Source organism: Brachyhypopomus gauderio, chromosome 12 (genome assembly GCF_052324685.1).
Source record: "Brachyhypopomus gauderio isolate BG-103 chromosome 12, BGAUD_0.2, whole genome shotgun sequence".
Taxonomy (NCBI): Eukaryota; Metazoa; Chordata; class Actinopteri; order Gymnotiformes; family Hypopomidae; genus Brachyhypopomus; species Brachyhypopomus gauderio.
Genome location: NC_135222.1, coordinates 16,434,381 through 16,452,053, shown reverse-complemented (window position 1 = coordinate 16,452,053; position 17,673 = coordinate 16,434,381). Strand labels below are relative to the sequence as shown.

Here is a 17,673-nt window from a genome sequence, read left to right as displayed (position 1 = left end):
TTAGAGAGAGGTCGCTTTGTTTCAGCTATTAGCATGCAACTATGATGGAACCTGAAGGAGATGGATGTGATCAGAAGTGATGCATGTGATGGCTGAAGTCCAGCCATAACTCCCATAAACACATCCCAGCCTTGCTTGATTGATTAGACTAAAGACAGGTCTGGTCTCCAATGAATAATTAAAGTTCTTGTCCCTGTGTTGTCTGTCACACAGTATTGCTGACTTCTGGAAACCTCTGCTGTGGTCAAACGTGAGGGGCAGTGTCACATCCCCCTATGTGAGAGTCATTTCTAAAGGAATTATTTGTTCATTTTGAAATTTAGAAGACAAAGCTGACTCAGGCAGCCTCTACAATAAAGGACATTTCAAAAACAACCATTTCATATTTCCATAAATACGAGGAAAATGTAAGTATAAAGATATATTTAAAACAGTCTTAGAGCCTCCTGACACTGTGCTTGTGCTTCAAATGCTTCTCGTGTCCAACGCTGACCCTGTGATAGTTCAATAGTGCCACCTGCTGTTTGTCAATTAACACAGCAGATCAGACCATAAAAAAATATGCCTTTGCTGGGGAAATGTTAGTGTTAGCATTTCGAAATTCTGTTTTCGTGGAAGCAAGCCCCGTCTCCCTACCGTGAAGGCCACACATCTGTTAAAATGAAACAGCAAACGGCCTGATGGCGGCCGTTTGTTAGGCGGAACTCTTCTTTGCGCGTTTGTGTAGCTGGGGAGCTTTTGGTCAGACGTACAGGACCCGCCACTTCCGCAGTTGACATCTGGAGGTGTCTTCCAAGTTAACGCGCACGAATCTTCGTTATTTTCCCTTTTCCGCTGGTTTTAATCAGTTAGTTTAATCGGTGACAACAGCGAGCGTTATAGCCATGACCCTGTAAGAGTGTTCCCTCCTTTCGCGTGGTGTAACTATGGTGCAACACGGGCACTTTATCCATTTCTAACGCGTTAGCTTCCGCAGCAGCAGGTAGCGAGCTAGCAAACCAGCGGACGAGGTAAGTCCGTTAATGGCTGACCAGTTGCTCATGGGGTTTAGCCGTTGTGATGTTTTGCAGTTGATCGAGTAGCATTTGCCGTATCCGATCACTGTTTGCCCCCGGGACGACGTGGATGAAAGCAGGGCTGTTTAAACTACCCGAGGAGCCGGCTCAGTGGCGAGCTGTAGTGGGCCAACTGTCATGTGTGGTTGGAGGGGTCGTTGCAGATGTCAGACTGTAGTCCAGTGTGTGTTAGCTAGCTGACTAACTAGTCAAACATTTGTTCCAGAAGCAAGCATACATGTAACTGTGTGTTTATATATTTATATCTACACACACACACACACACACGTATGTATGTAATAAGCAGGCATGCTGTACTGATTAAGAACAAGACTGAAATTTTGGCTTAGGTTCCAGCTGGCTGACTTAATAGATAAACCAAGATTAGATCTTTTTTTTCCGGTTTAAATGTTTAGCTCAGACACTATGATTGCATTTCTTTTACCCTGTTTTTTTATTATCTGTCTCGTATTTAAGGTGGAATCTTTTATGAATTACCTGTTTTAAAAAAGCAGGTCATGTTTGGATATTTTGTCCTTTATTAAATTCATAAATATCTGTAAGATGTATGATGTAAGTGTTGGCGTTGGCAATTTATTACTGACTACACATCTTTTGGATAAATGTTTGGTACAGGTGTAGAGTAGGTGTATCCAGTTAAGTGGTCAGTCATGGTGATACTCGTTTAAATATTTGGTAGGCTATATGGAGTCACTGATCAAAACAGGAAGTGAACATGTAGATCTAGGTTCATGAGCACATTTAATGCTTTCCTGTATAATCACAGCATATTAAATTATGCTTGTGCAGGTGTGTGTGTGTGTGTGTGAGCTGGTGTGTATGAGTGCGGTGCTCAGCTATGCTGACACTGGCGAGGAAGCTGAAGAGGGAGGAGGGGATGCGACCTGGTGGAGGTCCTGTGGGCTCCAACGATGCCTCGCACAGAGTGTCCGTCAGAGACCGGCTGCTCATTAAAGGTACCATAGGGGCACTTTTGGTATGCTTTTTCATGTAGTGTTCAGAAAGAGCTGACTTTTCTAAACTACACACACAAAGGTTTGGGCCAGTGTGATGGAGTCCAGAGTTGGAGTGGCTAATCGGGAGATTCGGGAGGATTCCCGATGGGCCAGCTCATGTCAATCTCTAGTTTGGGCTGATTGGGTGGGAAAAATAATTTTGGGCCGGATTTGGGGATGAAACTCCCGGGCTGAAAAAGGGGCTCACTCCAGCCCTGATGGAGTCTGTTGCGAATAACCAACATTTCTTGCATGTTTTACAAATGTGGTCAAACTCGATTACTAGGGTGATTACTCATTTAGTTTGGTTTGTTAAAACGAGTGATGGCACAACCTTTCAATCCATTTCCTCACGAACATTTGTTTTGGTGCATTTGAAGTATGAACATAATGCAGATCAAAGGTAGCAAAAAAAAAAAAAAAAACCAACACTTGATGAAATGTTACAAGAAGTGACCCTGAACACCATGAGAGAACAGACATTTGGGTCAGCGAATGTGTGTGTTCTATATTGGGTGATGTGATTTTACAGGAGTAGGAAACATTGGAAGCTTCTGTCTGTATTATTGACAAGCTGTTACAAGATGGGCAGACCATGAGATCCCCCCCTCTCATTCTGAAGTCTTCACCTCAGACCTTCACCTGAAGACTATACCTCAGACTTGGTCCTCTTAGAGAGATGAAAAATGTCACGTTGCAGCTGTTGCCTGTGCCTGTATTTGGGAGACTGTTAGTAACTTTGGTTGCAGCTGTACAGCATTTAACTAGAATTTTTTTAATAATGACTTTAATGACTAATTTGAACCTGTTATTCTAAACATCAGGAAATTAACTGTGAAACTGGTAACCATGCCAACCCTAATTCTTGGTTTTGATGAAGCCTCCCAAATGAGATGTTTCAACAAAAAGCAGATCATAGCATAGGCATTTTGTACAACACTGTGAGGGTAATGTACGGTGTTGCTGTATGTGCACAGATTTCTCTGGCGTGCGTAGTATACATGTCATATGATGTGGGCCAGGAAGGGGAGCTCTATTTATAACCCCCAGAGAGAAACAGACCCCGAGTGGCATTCACGAGTGGCATTCTTACCATGGATACTACTTGGGCTGACCTGACCTAGATGTAAAGGTTTGCAGGAACCAGTTTCCTTTTCCATAGTTATCGGTTTGGTCAAGAAGAGATACTGAACCCCCTTGAAGTTTGAGGCTTATTAGATTCATAGGCATAGCATGTCAATTACACACTATATTGCCAAAAGTATTCGCTCACCCATCCAAATGATCCGAATCAGGTGTTCCAATCACCCCCCATGGCCACAGGTGCATAAAATTAAGCACCTAGGCATGCAGACTGTTTTATACTAACATTTGTGAAAGAATGGGCCGCTCTCAGGAGCTCAGTGAATTCCAGTGTGGAACTGTGATAGGATGCCACCTGTGCAACAAATCCAGTTGTGAAATTTTCTCGCTCCTAAATATTCCACAGTCGGCTGTATTATAAGAAAATGGCAGTATTTAGGAATGACAGCAACTCTGCCACGAAGTGCTAGGCCACGTAAACTGATGGATGCTGAAGTGCATAGTGCGAAGAGGTCATCACTACAGACATCCAAACTTCATGTGGCCTTCAGATTAGCTCAAGAACAGTATGCAGAGAGCTTCATGGAATGGTTTTCCATGGTCGAGCAGCTGCATCCAAGCCATACATCACCAAGTGCAATGCAAAGCGTTGGATATAGTGGTGTAAAGCATGCCACTACTGGACTCTAGAGCAGTGGAGGCGTGTTCCCTGGAGCGATGAATCACTGATCTCCATCTTGCAATCGGACGAGTCTGGGTTTGGCGGTTGCCAGGAGAATGACACTTGTCTGACTGCATTGTGCCAAGTGTAGTTTGGTAGAGGGGGGATTATGGTGTGGGGTTATTTTTTCAAGAGCTGGGCTTGGCCTCTTAGTTCCAGTGAAAGAAACTCTGAATGCTTCAGCATGCTCCTAACTTTGTGCTAACAGTTTGGCCCCTTCCTCTTCCAACATAACTGTGTGCCAGTGCACAAAGCAAAGTCCATAAAGACATGGATGGCAGAGTCTGGTGTGGATTATCCTGACTGGCCTGCACAGAGTCTTGACCTCAACCCGATAGAACACCTTTGGAATGAATTAGAGCGGAGACTGAGAGCCAGGCCTTCTTGTCCAACATCAGTATGTGACCTCACAAATTCGCTCCTGGAAGAATTGTCAAAAATCCCATAAACACACTCCTAAACATTGTGGACAGCCTTCCCAAAAGAGTTGTTCTAGCTGCAAAGGTTGGACCAACGTCATATTGAATAGGAATGGGATGTCACTTAAGCTCATATTTGAGTCATGGAAGATGAGCAAATACTTTTGGCAATATAGTGTGTGTTAATATATAATTAATGTATATGTTTATTTATCTATAGATATACATATACACCAAGGTCCTCTAGGTAAGGCATCTTGGCAGTCCCACATACTAATCAAAAGTAGGATATTGAGATTTTGCACGATGCCACTGTTGGGTCTTAGGAAAAAGACAAAAACCTTTAACCATAGTCTGTTTTCATTATTTCATTACCTTGTAGCGTTTCTAGGAGCCATTATACAAATGAATTTACTTCTATGTTCACCCATTGAAATGCTTAAGGCTACATACTAATGCAGTGATTTTTTTTTTACCCTCTGCTTTCATTTCTGTCCGCAGAGGTCTCGGAGCTGGAGGCGAACCTTCCCAGTAAGTAAACATGCATTCATCCTCTTTACTGGAGATCTGGTTTATCAAACAGGCACACTTATAAAAGGAGTGAGATTTTTCATATACACAATCAATTAGCACAATTTATTTTCCTAATTTGTTCCCTGAGTGTGGGCATGTCAGCTGGTCATGGGTCCTCCGAGACTGGGATACCCCCACCTAACTTTCCTGCCACATCTGATCCTCTGTCACATTTGGTCAAAGGATTCTCCTAAATTTTGTTCTAAATTTAAGGTGGTCTGTCAGTGTTCTTGTGTACTCTAAAAGAGATAATAAAAAACAACACATTTTCCACTGCAGTCTATAGAAAGTGCTCAGAGTAAAGCTCTAGTAGACTAAAGTAGACTGCCTGTCGCCATGACAGCAGCTGCATGTGCATTCTCTCGGGTTCCACATTCCAGCACCTCCATGTTCTTGGCAGGCTGTAATAAACACTGGTGCTGACCTATGTTCATTTGTAAACCTCAATATCATCTAAGGCAGGAGCACCTTCATGCGGATAGCTAATACACCTGCATGCTATATGCCTGCTGTGTCCATTATGGGTATGGATTATCCACAACCCCACAGTCACCCCACCATTCTTGACCCAAGCCTTTAAAAAGCAGGGAAAACCCTGATTGCATCAGGCTTGATGGGCGGTGAGTATAAAAAGCAGCATAGCAGGTCTGACTCACTAGGTCTGTCAGCCACTGTGACTCGGACAGGGAGGCACTGGGCTAATGGAGGGAACCCATGAATGTACTTTCCATATGCCACGGAGATGCCTGCCAGCTTAACACCGTGGGGGTTTTCGGTTTGGTTACAGACACCTGCAAGGTCACGTTTCCCGATGCAAACAAGCTCTACTCCTTTCAGCTCGCCATTTCTCCAGGTAAACGCACTCCTGGGCCTAAACTAACAGCCATGTTCAGCAACAAAAAAAAAGAATGAATGAAAGCACGTGGCTCGATTTCCTGTCGTACGGCCACTTTCCCCAGTTCATGAGGTCTCAGCAGAGCTGCAAGGATGGCCTGCGTGGCTCTTTTTAGGTGGCAGGAGTGGAGAAAATCAGCTGTGTTTGGTCTGAACTGTAATTTCCTTCATTTCTCTCTGCTCAGATGAAGGCTACTATCAGGGTGGGAAGTTTCAGTTTGAAATCGACGTCCCTGAAGCCTATAATATGGTGGTAAGTGGAGTTCTCGTGCCTTGAAGCGACACCGTATCGCAGAATTTCACACTGCTAAAGTCAATATTTAGGTGTTTTTAAGTGAAAAGGTGATTTTCAGAGCTGAAAAACAGAGCAAGGTCACGACGCACACTAACGCTAGCGCACATACTTGTCGGGCAAAGATGAGTTTATTGTACAAACTGACAGACGTGACTGGAGAAAAAAAGCTAATACGTACACACACACACACACACACACACACACACAGATGCATACACGTACCCAGAGACAGAGAGCTAGAGACAGGAGACAGACCTACACACAGATGCATACACGTACTCGGAGACAGGGAGAGCTAGAGACAGGCTTACACACACAGGCATATAGAACAGGCAATGTAAGTACTGCTTTGGAGTGCACTGATATAGAACACTGTTTATCTTTCCTCCTCAGCCCCCTAAAGTCAAGTGTTTGACGCGAATATGGCACCCGAACATTGCAGAGACGGGGGAAATCTGCCTCAGGTACTGATTCTCATTCATATCCTTAGTGTTCAGATGAATATTTCTCCATAATTAATCACGTAATTTCATCATCATGGGTTATTCTAAGCTATTGCACTTTTCAGCTAGTGCTGGTTACTCCTGTTTTCATTCATTAATTAGTTAGTTATTTATGAAGTTGATCAAACATTTGAGGTTTGTATGATATGTCCTCACCCCTGTCCTTTAGCTTACTACGAGAGCATTCAATTGACGGTACTGGCTGGGCGCCGACACGCACTCTGAAGGTGATGCCTCTCTCCCGCCATCACACGACAGCGCATTGAAGCGCTGCATATGACATCACACTTAAATGTTGCCCATACACGACATCACACATGTGCCATCACACTTGACAACCACACGCAACATCAAGGGAGTGCCACACCTCATCACACTGGAGTGCTACACTACACATGAACTGATTGTTAACTCTTTCGGTGTGGAGTCGTGCTTAAAGACATACGTAAACACTGTGGGCATGCGCGAGCACAATCTCATGTGCTCACGTGAGCACAGACTGGCTTTGTTAAGTCTGGCTCAGCGATGTTTCCCAGCACAGTTCAATGTAATAGCACTTTAAAAAGACTTTTGGGTGAATGATTGTCATCAGAATATTTACGAATGCGGCTCACCTAATGTATATTTGTATACTAATTTGTAATGTTTTTTTTATTTGTTAGGATGTAGTATGGGGATTGAATTCGCTGTTCACTGTAAGTATACTCGAACACACACACACACACACACACCTAGATGCATATATAGTTCACAGGGTTAAACCAGTTGTGGGGTGTGTGCTTGTGCGCGCATGCGCACACACACACACGCGTGCACACGCACACACCTGTGTATAGGTGGGGTTTCTCTTGGGGAGGGGGGGGGGGACTTCAGGTCCCAGCAGCACTAGTTTAAAGTGAGCACAGCAGTGTTTGTTTTTCAGATTCCAGTAACCAGGGACAAACAACACAAAGTTGTTTTCACTCCTCAGATTCTGCAGTCCAGGTTTACTTTTTAACCCCGTCTGACATTTAAGGTAGTGAGGCAGTACGGAGCAGTTCAGTACTCTACACTCCTGTGGTGTTCTTTCACTTGGGCTTCCATGGGGTGATCTGATCTAAGCTGAGATTATCAAAGCTGAAACAAAGAATCACAGCGATGTATTTCAGAAAGCCGCCACCCTGAAATAGGAATGATGAGTAATCGGGGCTGTTTTTTTTCCCCCCAGGATCTTTTGAATTTTGACGACCCGCTGAACATCGACGCAGCGGAGCACCACTTACGGGATAAGGTGAGGTGCCACGCTGGGAGGCGAGCTTCACATAGCAGGGCTGAGTACTGCCAGAGTCTAGCCACGCTGCGCTCTCACTCTTTTTGTAGCCATACCTCTGTATTTGTCTGATTTTTCCCTGTAAAATTATCTGATCAGGCAGGCTAGAGGGTCTGAGGCTAGAGAGTCTGAATGTTAGAAGTATTCTTCAGAAACTGTGTTGTTGGAATAACTGGTGTTGATGTTGCTTAGCACTGTATGCTTTTTTGCATGTTTGGGCGTGTGTTTTTGCATGTGTCTGAGCAATGACTGTTAGTAAGAGGCTGACCGGTGTCTGTGTTGGAGATGTTAACACACTGGCCATCCCCTCATCTGTTCCAGGACGACTTCAGGAGCAAAGTGCAGGACTTCATCAGAAGTTACGCGAGATGACGACCGCTACCATGCGTCACTCGCGTCACTCCGCTACGTAAACGCCCACCCGACGAGCAGCGAGTTCAGCGGACCCGAAGCCCTCACTCACTCACTCACTCACGCCATGCGAGCGAAGCAACGTGGCTTCAACCGCCACTTCCTGTCCGAGTCAGGGAGGCCTTTGGTGGGCTTGTTCTTAGGGTTTCTTTGGTTTTTGTTTGTTCTTTAAACGTGCTCAGGGCTGTCTGCGGACGCCCACAGCTGATACCACAGCTACTCCTGCTTCTCGCAGCCTTTACTCCTAAGAAATAGCAAAAGAAAATAAAAAAATAAAGGGGTCAATGGAAATCTTGATGGGAATGGGGAGACAAACACTCTTCGATGTCACTCGTGCGTTAGCGCCTCTGTGACCCTGGCGCTGGCGACGGAAGCGTGCTCTCAGAAAGCTGACTGCCTTCAGGCACTCGGATCCGTTTCGGAAGTGCGTCAATTTCACGGAAGGGGAGCTCAAGGGATATTGTAAAACAGAAAAAAATATATCATCTGTTTTGCCTCTGTTACCTTTGACTGAATACAGAGATTATTGTAACAGTTTCTTGCTAATTTTTGAGTACTTTGAGCACACCTGTAAGCTTTTACGTGTGTGTGTGTGTGCGAGCGTGTGTGTGTAAAAGTTACTGTTCTGCTTTACACAGGTGCATGTTCAAGTGCATGCAAGCAACTACTGCGATGTTGTGTGTGTGTGTGTGTGTGGGGGTGGGGGAGAGAACATCTTATTTGGTAGCATGCACTGGGCTTCTAATCTCAGACATAATCCCAGGAAGCTAGTGAAGTTTTGTTTTTGACCCTTTACCCCTTCCCAGTTTCCTTTTCTGAGAGTTGTATTATCCATTTGTAAATATATTAAAGATGGGTTCTACTATGACTTTATAATGATTTTCTAGTGTATTTTTGGCTTCCTGAATTGTTTAGTCACCGAGAGTGGGAAGTGTACTCTTAATTCACCCATAGATTATACAGTTATATAATTTCCACGCAATTTATTAGAATCACCTAATCAGCACCGTTTTGCACCGTCCTAATCTCGTAATATATAGGGATATCCTAATTGTACAAAATATAAGGCGTTGCTTTTTACACACTTTATACACTGTTCTGCTGCCGTATTTATAGTAACACTAGATGGCGCCATGAGATTAAAAACCCTAACGCTGCCATCGCATTCGTCGTAACTGTGAATTACATAACTGTCTATTCAATGTACATCCTTAAGTAATTGAAGTTTTAATATCCGTTCACTCAAAAAAGAACGCATTTGGTCTTCGAAATACTCCAAAAGATTTTGAAGTTCAAAAAAGTTGCGATATACCAGAAAGTTCACACCCCCAGTCACCTGTTCAGGCAATAAAGAAAAATCAGTAAAATGGTAATGACAGCATAGACTAAAGTTTAAGCTTCATTGTTAAATATATCCCGTGGCTGAATTAAAGTCTTAGAATAGATAGTTTACCCCAATGACGAACTTGAGTCATTGTTGAATGAGCCCTACCCGTAAAGAAATAAGCCTGCGGGTGCTACACAGCGCTTTCAGCTGTAAGTACAACAAGGACTTCAAAGTAGCATTACAATACAGATAGTTTGAAAAAGATTCATGCTGGGCGTGGTTTACAAGGCGGGATCCACTTTTCTATCCAATCACGTGAGAGGTGGGAGGAGTTAAACCCATCGCGGCGCGTGCCTGGGTTGCATAGCGCGGTGCTGAATCCAGCGCAGGGTGAGCTGCGATACGCACACAGCCCCTCGGCCTTGAAAACCTACGACTTAGTTAAAAAAAACTCTTTGAATTTAATTAACTTGCGTTTATTGTGGAGAAAGAAGCAAATGGAAGAAGACCTGTAAAGGAGCGCTGCGTATCTCATGTGAAATACACAGTTACGCACAAAGGACAATTGAATTAAGACTTGATAATAGGGATATCACAGTGGACATGTAAATATCTAATCACGTCTCATCAAAATGGAGCCACTGCGACTTCTCCGCTGCTTTCTCCTCTCCGCACTGCTTATTCGGATGAGTGTCTCCCAGTCAGGTGAGCGGCAACTCTGGTGCGCAAAGTGCCATATAGTCACTTTGTCAAGCTTGGCTCCTTGGTGGTGTTTGGGAGCTTTTGTGGGACAGGGAATTTAGGGTCGGGGACATGCATTATATTATTGCCTATAGAAACTTGATATATGGTTTAAAAAACATGGCAATTAACCATAAAATATATATAACCATGTTCAAGTGTTGTCCCGTTTAGTCATGCGCTCGAATGAACACATTTTACAGCCTTAAACAGCATTCATAAATAGCACAGGGACATTGTTGCGTCTTATTTCTTTAACACCTTTACTTGTTTGTATTTCATGTTGAACAGGACATCAGGAGGATTTCCTTGCTCTAAGTTTTACCAGATTACCAGATGTATTTCGTTCTTTCATTTTATTTGAGCGTATGATAAAGCACAGTATACTTTTATAGTATTATTATTTATGTAATAGCGCCTCAACAAAAATTTTAAAATACTAAATGAAAACGAAACTCTCCTGCGTAAAATTCACCTACGGCGTCTGGTGGACCGTGAATTTCAGCTGAACGCACGTGAGCCTTAACGTAGTCCGCCATACACTTTGGGTCAAGTGTCCACACGATGGTGGTACGTCACCGAGAAACAGCTTTTCGCGTTCAGCTTACGACGGGGAGAATTTCCACCACGGTCTCGTATACGTCGGCTTTACCCGTGATATGTGGATATGCGTGATGACAGCGGCAACATGCGTGATGCGTGGATATGCGTGATGACCATGGCAACACACACACACACACACACACACACACACACACACACACACACACACACACACACACACACACACACACACACACACACACACTCCCCCTGCTTTATACACACTGGATGAAAGTTAAGAATGAGCATAATAGAGTGACTGTTTAAAAACGAGTGTAAAACCAAAACAAAATTCTGTGAGCTAAAGATTATTTTTGTCATGACTTTCCTAAAATCAGCAGTTCTCTTGATACGTATTTGATGATAAGACCACTTCAGACAAGACGAAGACCAAGACAAGTCACGAGATGAGACTGAGACGAGGCTGAGAATATAACAACTTGTTGACTGTGTCCAAGTTAAATTACAGACAAGACAATTGCAAGTTTAAGTGAGGACCATGGATTTGAATTCAAATTGCAGCTCAACTGAACCTGCAACACAAAGCCATTATCTCAAACTGTTATTGCTTTTATATTATTTGATCATATAGAGTTTTTTTATTATTTAATGAGAAATAGTGTATCAAAACAAGAGTAAAAACAACAAAAACAAATCTTTGTTGTATCTTAACTTCATCAATCAAACCTTTTTGCATAGACTAGACTCTCTTTCAGCTGATATCAGTAAGATACCGCAGTGTGCGGTATTAATAATTCCTCCAAATTATGACAACACTGACAATGATTAGGTGGTGCTGAGATGAGCCCAACTACAGACCACAGGCAGCACATGTGTGGCTGAAGTTAACAGTGATACTCAGATAAGCTACTCCTTATAAAAAGATTCACACTGGTCGATATTGTGGGTACTCATGGGTTTGTATTCATTCATGTGGGTTGATTGACGCTGGCATCGTTTTGTTTATGTATTATTTTCTCTTTTTAACTAGAACCATATTTGTGTGAATTGCAATGCCCTGTTCAGAAACATGTGGTGCACATTTGACCCTGACTGTGGTGTGGCATTTAAGTTCTAAAGAGAAGAAAATTGCTGGTGGCTGACTTGAGAGAGAAATCAAATTACTGAGGGGCTCCAGGCTCAGATTGCGGTTGGCTGGAGGGTTTGTACTAGCCGGGAGAGTGAATATCATGCAGTAATTAAGGCTGTCAATGTTCTCAATCTTAGATCTTTCTGGAAAACAAAGAGAAAGAAGGAACCCCATTACTTCTGCTTCATTCAGTATTTATTGTTTAATGTGGATGCGTTAAACATGCTCAGGCTCTTGTGCATAACATTTCACAAACAGCTTGCAAACAGTTTTACATTGTATTACTCTAAATAATAAAATAATAAATAATGACACTTGCACAACTCCTGCATGTTCTGTGTGTGTGCCCCATGAGTGCATGTCCCGTGTGTGTGTATGTGCCCTGTGTGTGTGTATGCCCCGTGTGTGTGTGTGTGCGCCTCGTGTGTGTGTGCCCCATGTGTGTGTGATATGTCCAGAGGTCAGTGTTTGTGAAATGTAAAGTTAATGCTCATTGTTTATGTGAGCATTAGCTGTGGATTAAATTGTGTTAGCCTTCGTTACCTTTGTCTTCTCTGATTTTCTATACACCTTTTCTTACCAACAAACTCATCCTACATTGAGAAACAAGAATCCCAAAGAAGAGCTTAGGATCATGATAATCCCAACATGAGTGCCCCCAAAGCATTTGCACGTTCAAAGCTCTTCAGAGCGTTCTTTTCCACATCTCGATGTTTTGAACAGCTGCTGTAGAATTTACTCAGGCAGGTCCTCAGTGACGGGTGTTACCTCAGAGACACCTCTCTGCCCTCTCTGAGAACTTTACAGTCTGACTTTGGTCCAACTTTGTTCGCTCTTGCGTTCTTGCAAATCTCTGAAATGGCCAAATTGCATTTGTTTGTGCTAGTCGCTATGTTAACGCCACCCCAGGCATCCGTGTCGCTGGACGTGCACAATCGCGGCTGCTGGAGACGGGCTGCCGTGGTGACCCTGCGAGCGCACCAGCCGCCTGAGTCTTCAGCTCCATATTATCAAACTTGATATACTGCTACCTCTGAGACCGGGCTTCTCCTTTGTGTTGTCAGGCACGACTTCTGTCAAGCACTACGTCTTTCCCAGAGAGGCCTCATACTGAGCTCCTAAAGAGAGAATGAAGACATCTCTTTGTTCCATCCACCTTCTCTCATAGACTCATAGCAAAAACGGGTGCTGAAAACCCTAGAGTTAGAGCTCATGAACCTTTCACTGCAGAGAGCTCCTCCCCCCCCAAACCTTCCAGCTTCTTCAGTACCCACAGCAGTAAATAAGAAGTCTCTTTGGTGTGGACTAAGTCATCGTGGTAGGGTGCAGTCCTTCCCTTCACCCAACCCAGGGACATTAGGGAGGCAGAGGAAGAACTAGGGATTTCGATTTTCCCATCGTCTGAGGCTTTTGTGTTCCTCCTCACTGGGAATTCCTATGAGCGGTCACAGGCCCCATTCCAGGAGATCGCAGACGCAAAGTTTTTTCCTCTTATTTGGTCTTCCTCGCTTCGCCGCCCCTCCCTTCTGGCAGTTCCCTAGCACGTAGAACAAGGGAGCAGTCAATAATGCAATGCTTGGACAACACTACACACAATGAACAACAGAAATCATAATACAATACATAATATTCCCTTAGTCAGAGGAATAGGAAAGGCATTTGAATACAAGAGCGACAGTGTTGTTTCTTCACAAAAGACTGCGTGTTTGAGGATGTCATTACTGCCATAATACTTGTGCATATCATAAAACATTTTTTAAACTGTATGAATTTTGTGTATAAAGTAAGCGCATAAAGTATAGGCTTGACTGTAAATACGGCAGTGCGATATTTACAGTGATGTGGGAGAAACAGGAATAGATAGCAGTGAAATACAGTAATGCAGGGGTTTATCCCTGTAGAGACACTAAATCTCAGCTCTCAGGGAGTCCGTCTGTGTGTGTGTGCGTGTGTGTGTGTGTGTGTGTGTGTGAGAGAGTGAGTGTTAAGGCCTTGTGTAGGTGAGGTGGAGGGCAAACGCACAAATACAGCCGCAGTTTTTCGGAGTTTAAAGGCACATAAAGCTCGGAGTGAAAAGGCGGGAGTGATGGTGTGTGACCTTGGCTTGCTGACTCGCAGGAAAAATAAATAAATAAATAAACAAATAAACGAGTTTCTGAAAGACCGTCATATTGACGCTTTATGTGGGATGCAGCAATTGCATTGCTTTCATGATCTATTCCTGCGCTGGGTTGTAGCAGATGGGTGGGATTTGCGGCTTGGCGCAGAGAGGGGCAGAGATTTGACATAATGGGATGGGGAAGTTGATCTGGCCGTACTGGTCTCTAGTCAGGCAGGGAATTAATTTGATGCTGTTTAAGACATTATCACAATCTTAAATGTGATTAAAAGGTCACTGATTGGTTTGTTGTAATGTTGCGTTCTGGCAATCCAGCTTGATCGTGAGAAACAAGGCCCTCGTAGAGCTCCTTGTTGAAGACAGCATCCATGACCTCCGTCCTTCTCTGTCCCTTCTAAGCGGGACATCTCATGTGTGTAAGCACTCCAGAGCGTTATAAAACTGCATTAGAGAATAAGCATTACAGAACTGTTCATGGCTGATGAAACGAACCTCAGGTGAGTGTCACAGCAGGATGTGGTTCAAGCTTGATGTAATCATGTGATCAGTGCTGTCTGATTTAAGTTATGTGAATATTTTTTTTTATCAGGTTTAAAGTAACAAGGATGCTTCTATTTCTTTTTTTGGTGGTGGGTGGGTGATGACACCATTCAGACACACACATACAGCACACACACACACACACACACACACACACACACACACACAACACGCACACACACACACACACATTAGCACCATCCTTGATGATGAATCATTCTCGCTCCTGGCAAGGTGAAGCTCTATGCAACTGATGCTAGATCATTTACAAGCTGAACGAGAGCTGTGTATGTGTGTATGTGTGTGTGTGTGTGTGTGTGTGTGTGTGTGTGTGTGTGTGTGTGTGTGTGTGTGTGTGTGTGTGTGTGTGTGTGTGTGTGTGTGTGTGTGTGTGTGTGTGTGTGTGTGTGTGTGTGTGTAAGAGAGGACAAATAAGCGTGCAAGTTAGAAGGGAAAAGTTCTAACTTTAGCTTTTGAATCCTGGAGGCGGTTGTGTGTGATGTAAGTGCATGCTCATTTGTTTGTGTGTGTGTATAGCTGAGTGTTGGTCCCCCTTGACTCCAGTGTCCAGTATCACAACTTTCACCATCCTGTCACCCCAATTAATCACCCTGGCTCTGAGTGCCTGTGTGTGTGTGTGTGTGTGTGTGTGTGTGTGTGTGTGTGTGTGTGTGTGTGTGTGTGTGTGTGTGTGTGTGTGTGTCTGTGTCTCTGTTTGTCTGTGTGTCTGTGTGAGGAAGCCAGAGAATCAGAGAGCACACTTACAGTGAGGAAAATAAGTATTTCAACATTTAGTATGAATAATTTGAGTAATACGTATTATTATTTTTAATAATAATAAATTATAAAAAAATCATACATTGTGATTTCCAGATTTTTTTTTTGATTATCTCTCTCACAGTGGACATGCACTTAAGATGAAAATTTCAGATCCCTCAATGATTTCTAAGTGGGAGAATGTGCATAATCGCAGGGTGTTCAAATACTTATTTTCCTCACTGTATTTGAAGACCTCCACTAAATCATTATACTGTATGTATTTATCCCCCTTGACTTGCATGTAATGATGTCTTTGATTTGAAAAAAAAAGAATGTAAATTTGTTCATATTGTTTAAAGTCACTTGTAGGCCAGTGTCGTTTTGCTTCAAGCAGTCGTACAGCTGTTAGCGAGCTCAGCTAGGACTGTACCCTTCACTTACCCCTGACCCCTTCACTTACCCCTGGTCATTATCGTTGTCAGTGGGGAGTTGAGGATTATGGGAGGGGTGTGACTAAGAGCTCAGCGCTCACACCGCTCACATTCACGTGCTAACACTCCACCATCAGATCCGTCAGTTGGTCAGTTGCCATGGGTCTGTTTCCATGACCACAGACACAGGCGATTTTAACTCAAGACCTGACTAATAAAGCTACAGTTTGTGTTATGTTCAGTCAGTTATGCAAAATAGTTCCTCATAGCCATCAAATCTATTTGAGGGTTTGAAGAAAGCGATCTGTCTGGGGAGTCTGTCCTACTGAAAGAGGCCATCTGGTGCAAGGAAGTGCCTGCACCCTTGTCAGTGTAGATCAAAGCTGTCACGGCGGACAAATCAAATACACACTGATCTGTTCAGAATCCTCACCCAGTTTGCCAGGAGGTGTCGTAACACAACGGTCATCATTACATGTTCAGAGGAATTGGCACCGAGATCATTCTGAAAAAGATCTCTTGCACCTTTTTTAAAATCAGTTTAGGCTATGCAGTAACCCTTTGCGTTGTTGGAGTGCAGATATCGACCAGGTCTTCGCAGGCCTTCCCGATGCCACCTGCACTGTTCAGAGATTTCTGAACAGCGGATCTACATCGATGGAGCCAGGCAGCTTAACCTTGTTCCCCTATCTGTCCGCTGCCAGCCGGCTTATTCACTGCACTCTTATTCTTCCTGTTCCAGGGATTATTTTACTATAAAAAATCTTGGCCCGGTCACCTAAGATGCGTGTGGAACCAGCCCACAGCACGGCAAACCCACACCCCCTGCTCAGCATGGTTTGGCCAGAAACAGATGAACGCTCATGATTAAAACTTAAAAATGAAAACCATCCAATTCACATCCTGACAGAAGTTTGCAATATCGAGGTGGCTTCGGCTTGTCTTTCTGTCCAGTATTTTTTAGTCAGACTTGGATCAAGACTGATAGAAGCAGACTTCTGGCCAGTGTATTTTTGAAAGCAGACTCTCTCTGCTTTATGATCACTGTTAAAATGGAAATCACTGTTGTGTAGTTTGCATGCACTGGCTGATTGCAGACACCAGATAGTATTGAGAGAACAATTCTCAGTGTGTCACCTCCAGGTGATACAGAAGAGCGGACCACAACACGCATGCAGGTGCTCCCTCATGGAGGCCAGAGACTGACTGACTTTCTGGAGAAAAGGAATTGAGCAGAAAATCCAGAAACCCAGAAAATTCAGATATGAAGAGGTATGTTCATCTGTTTAGAGTGCAAATTATAATATGGCTATTTCCTATTTGTGAAATAAACTGCTAAATATTTGTGTAAGAGAGACATTTGAAAATACTTTTAGAAAAAAAACTGAGAATGAGTGATGACCCAGCGATGTTTTATGAATGTAAGCAGAGGGAGCCTGCATTGGTCCCGCACAGGTCCCGCACAGGTCCCGCACAGGACCCGCACAGGACCCGCACAGGTCTCGCACACGTCCCGCACAGGACCCGCACAGGTCCCGCACAGGTCCCGCACAGTTTAGCCCTGCTTTGCTCTGGAGCAGTGAATATCTGGGTATCTTGGCTGGGCTGCGGGGGATTTCAGCGCCTGGCCACTCAGCTTGAAAATCCTTGTCTACATCGTGCCTTTTCATGCTCTTCTTCAAATGCTTTTAAATAGTTTGGATTCGTGCTACGTGAGGATACAGGTTAGGGATGCAAGTTTTTTACGACTGAACTCACTCAAAAGAAATATATCCCCCGCAATT

The 17,673-nt window shown here is 43.7% G+C and overlaps 2 protein-coding genes across 6 annotated transcripts in view; both read left to right on the top strand.

The window, feature by feature from the left end:
- Positions 1–203: 203 nt before the first annotated feature.
- ube2f (ubiquitin-conjugating enzyme E2F (putative)) lies at positions 204–9,155 on the top strand. 2 transcript variants are annotated; one of them, XM_077023310.1, is made up of 10 exons: positions 204–407; positions 1,866–2,032; positions 4,796–4,825; positions 5,655–5,720; positions 5,947–6,014; positions 6,450–6,520; positions 6,729–6,786; positions 7,222–7,254; positions 7,767–7,829; positions 8,190–9,155. In XM_077023310.1, the coding sequence occupies exons 2-10, from the start codon at positions 1,915–1,917 to the stop codon at positions 8,238–8,240; spliced, it is 558 nt and encodes a 185-aa protein (XP_076879425.1). In that variant the 5' UTR covers positions 204–407; positions 1,866–1,914; the 3' UTR covers positions 8,241–9,155. The 2 variants fall into 2 exon arrangements, with proteins under 2 accessions (XP_076879425.1, XP_076879424.1); XM_077023309.1 differs by lacking the exon at positions 204–407 and adding an exon at positions 685–1,010.
- Positions 9,156–9,993: 838 nt separating this feature from the next.
- LOC143527925 (receptor tyrosine-protein kinase erbB-4-like) overlaps positions 9,994–17,673 on the top strand; it is a 160,039-nt gene continuing 152,359 nt past the window's right edge. For all 4 annotated transcript variants that reach the window (XR_013134305.1, XR_013134306.1, XM_077023307.1 and 1 more), the window contains exon 1: positions 9,994–10,311. Coding sequence is in view for 2 of the 4 variants with exons in the window: in XM_077023307.1 (XP_076879422.1) it covers positions 10,239–10,311 (73 nt within the window). In the remaining 2 variants the exon portion in view is untranslated. The remainder of the gene's footprint in view (positions 10,312–17,673) is intronic.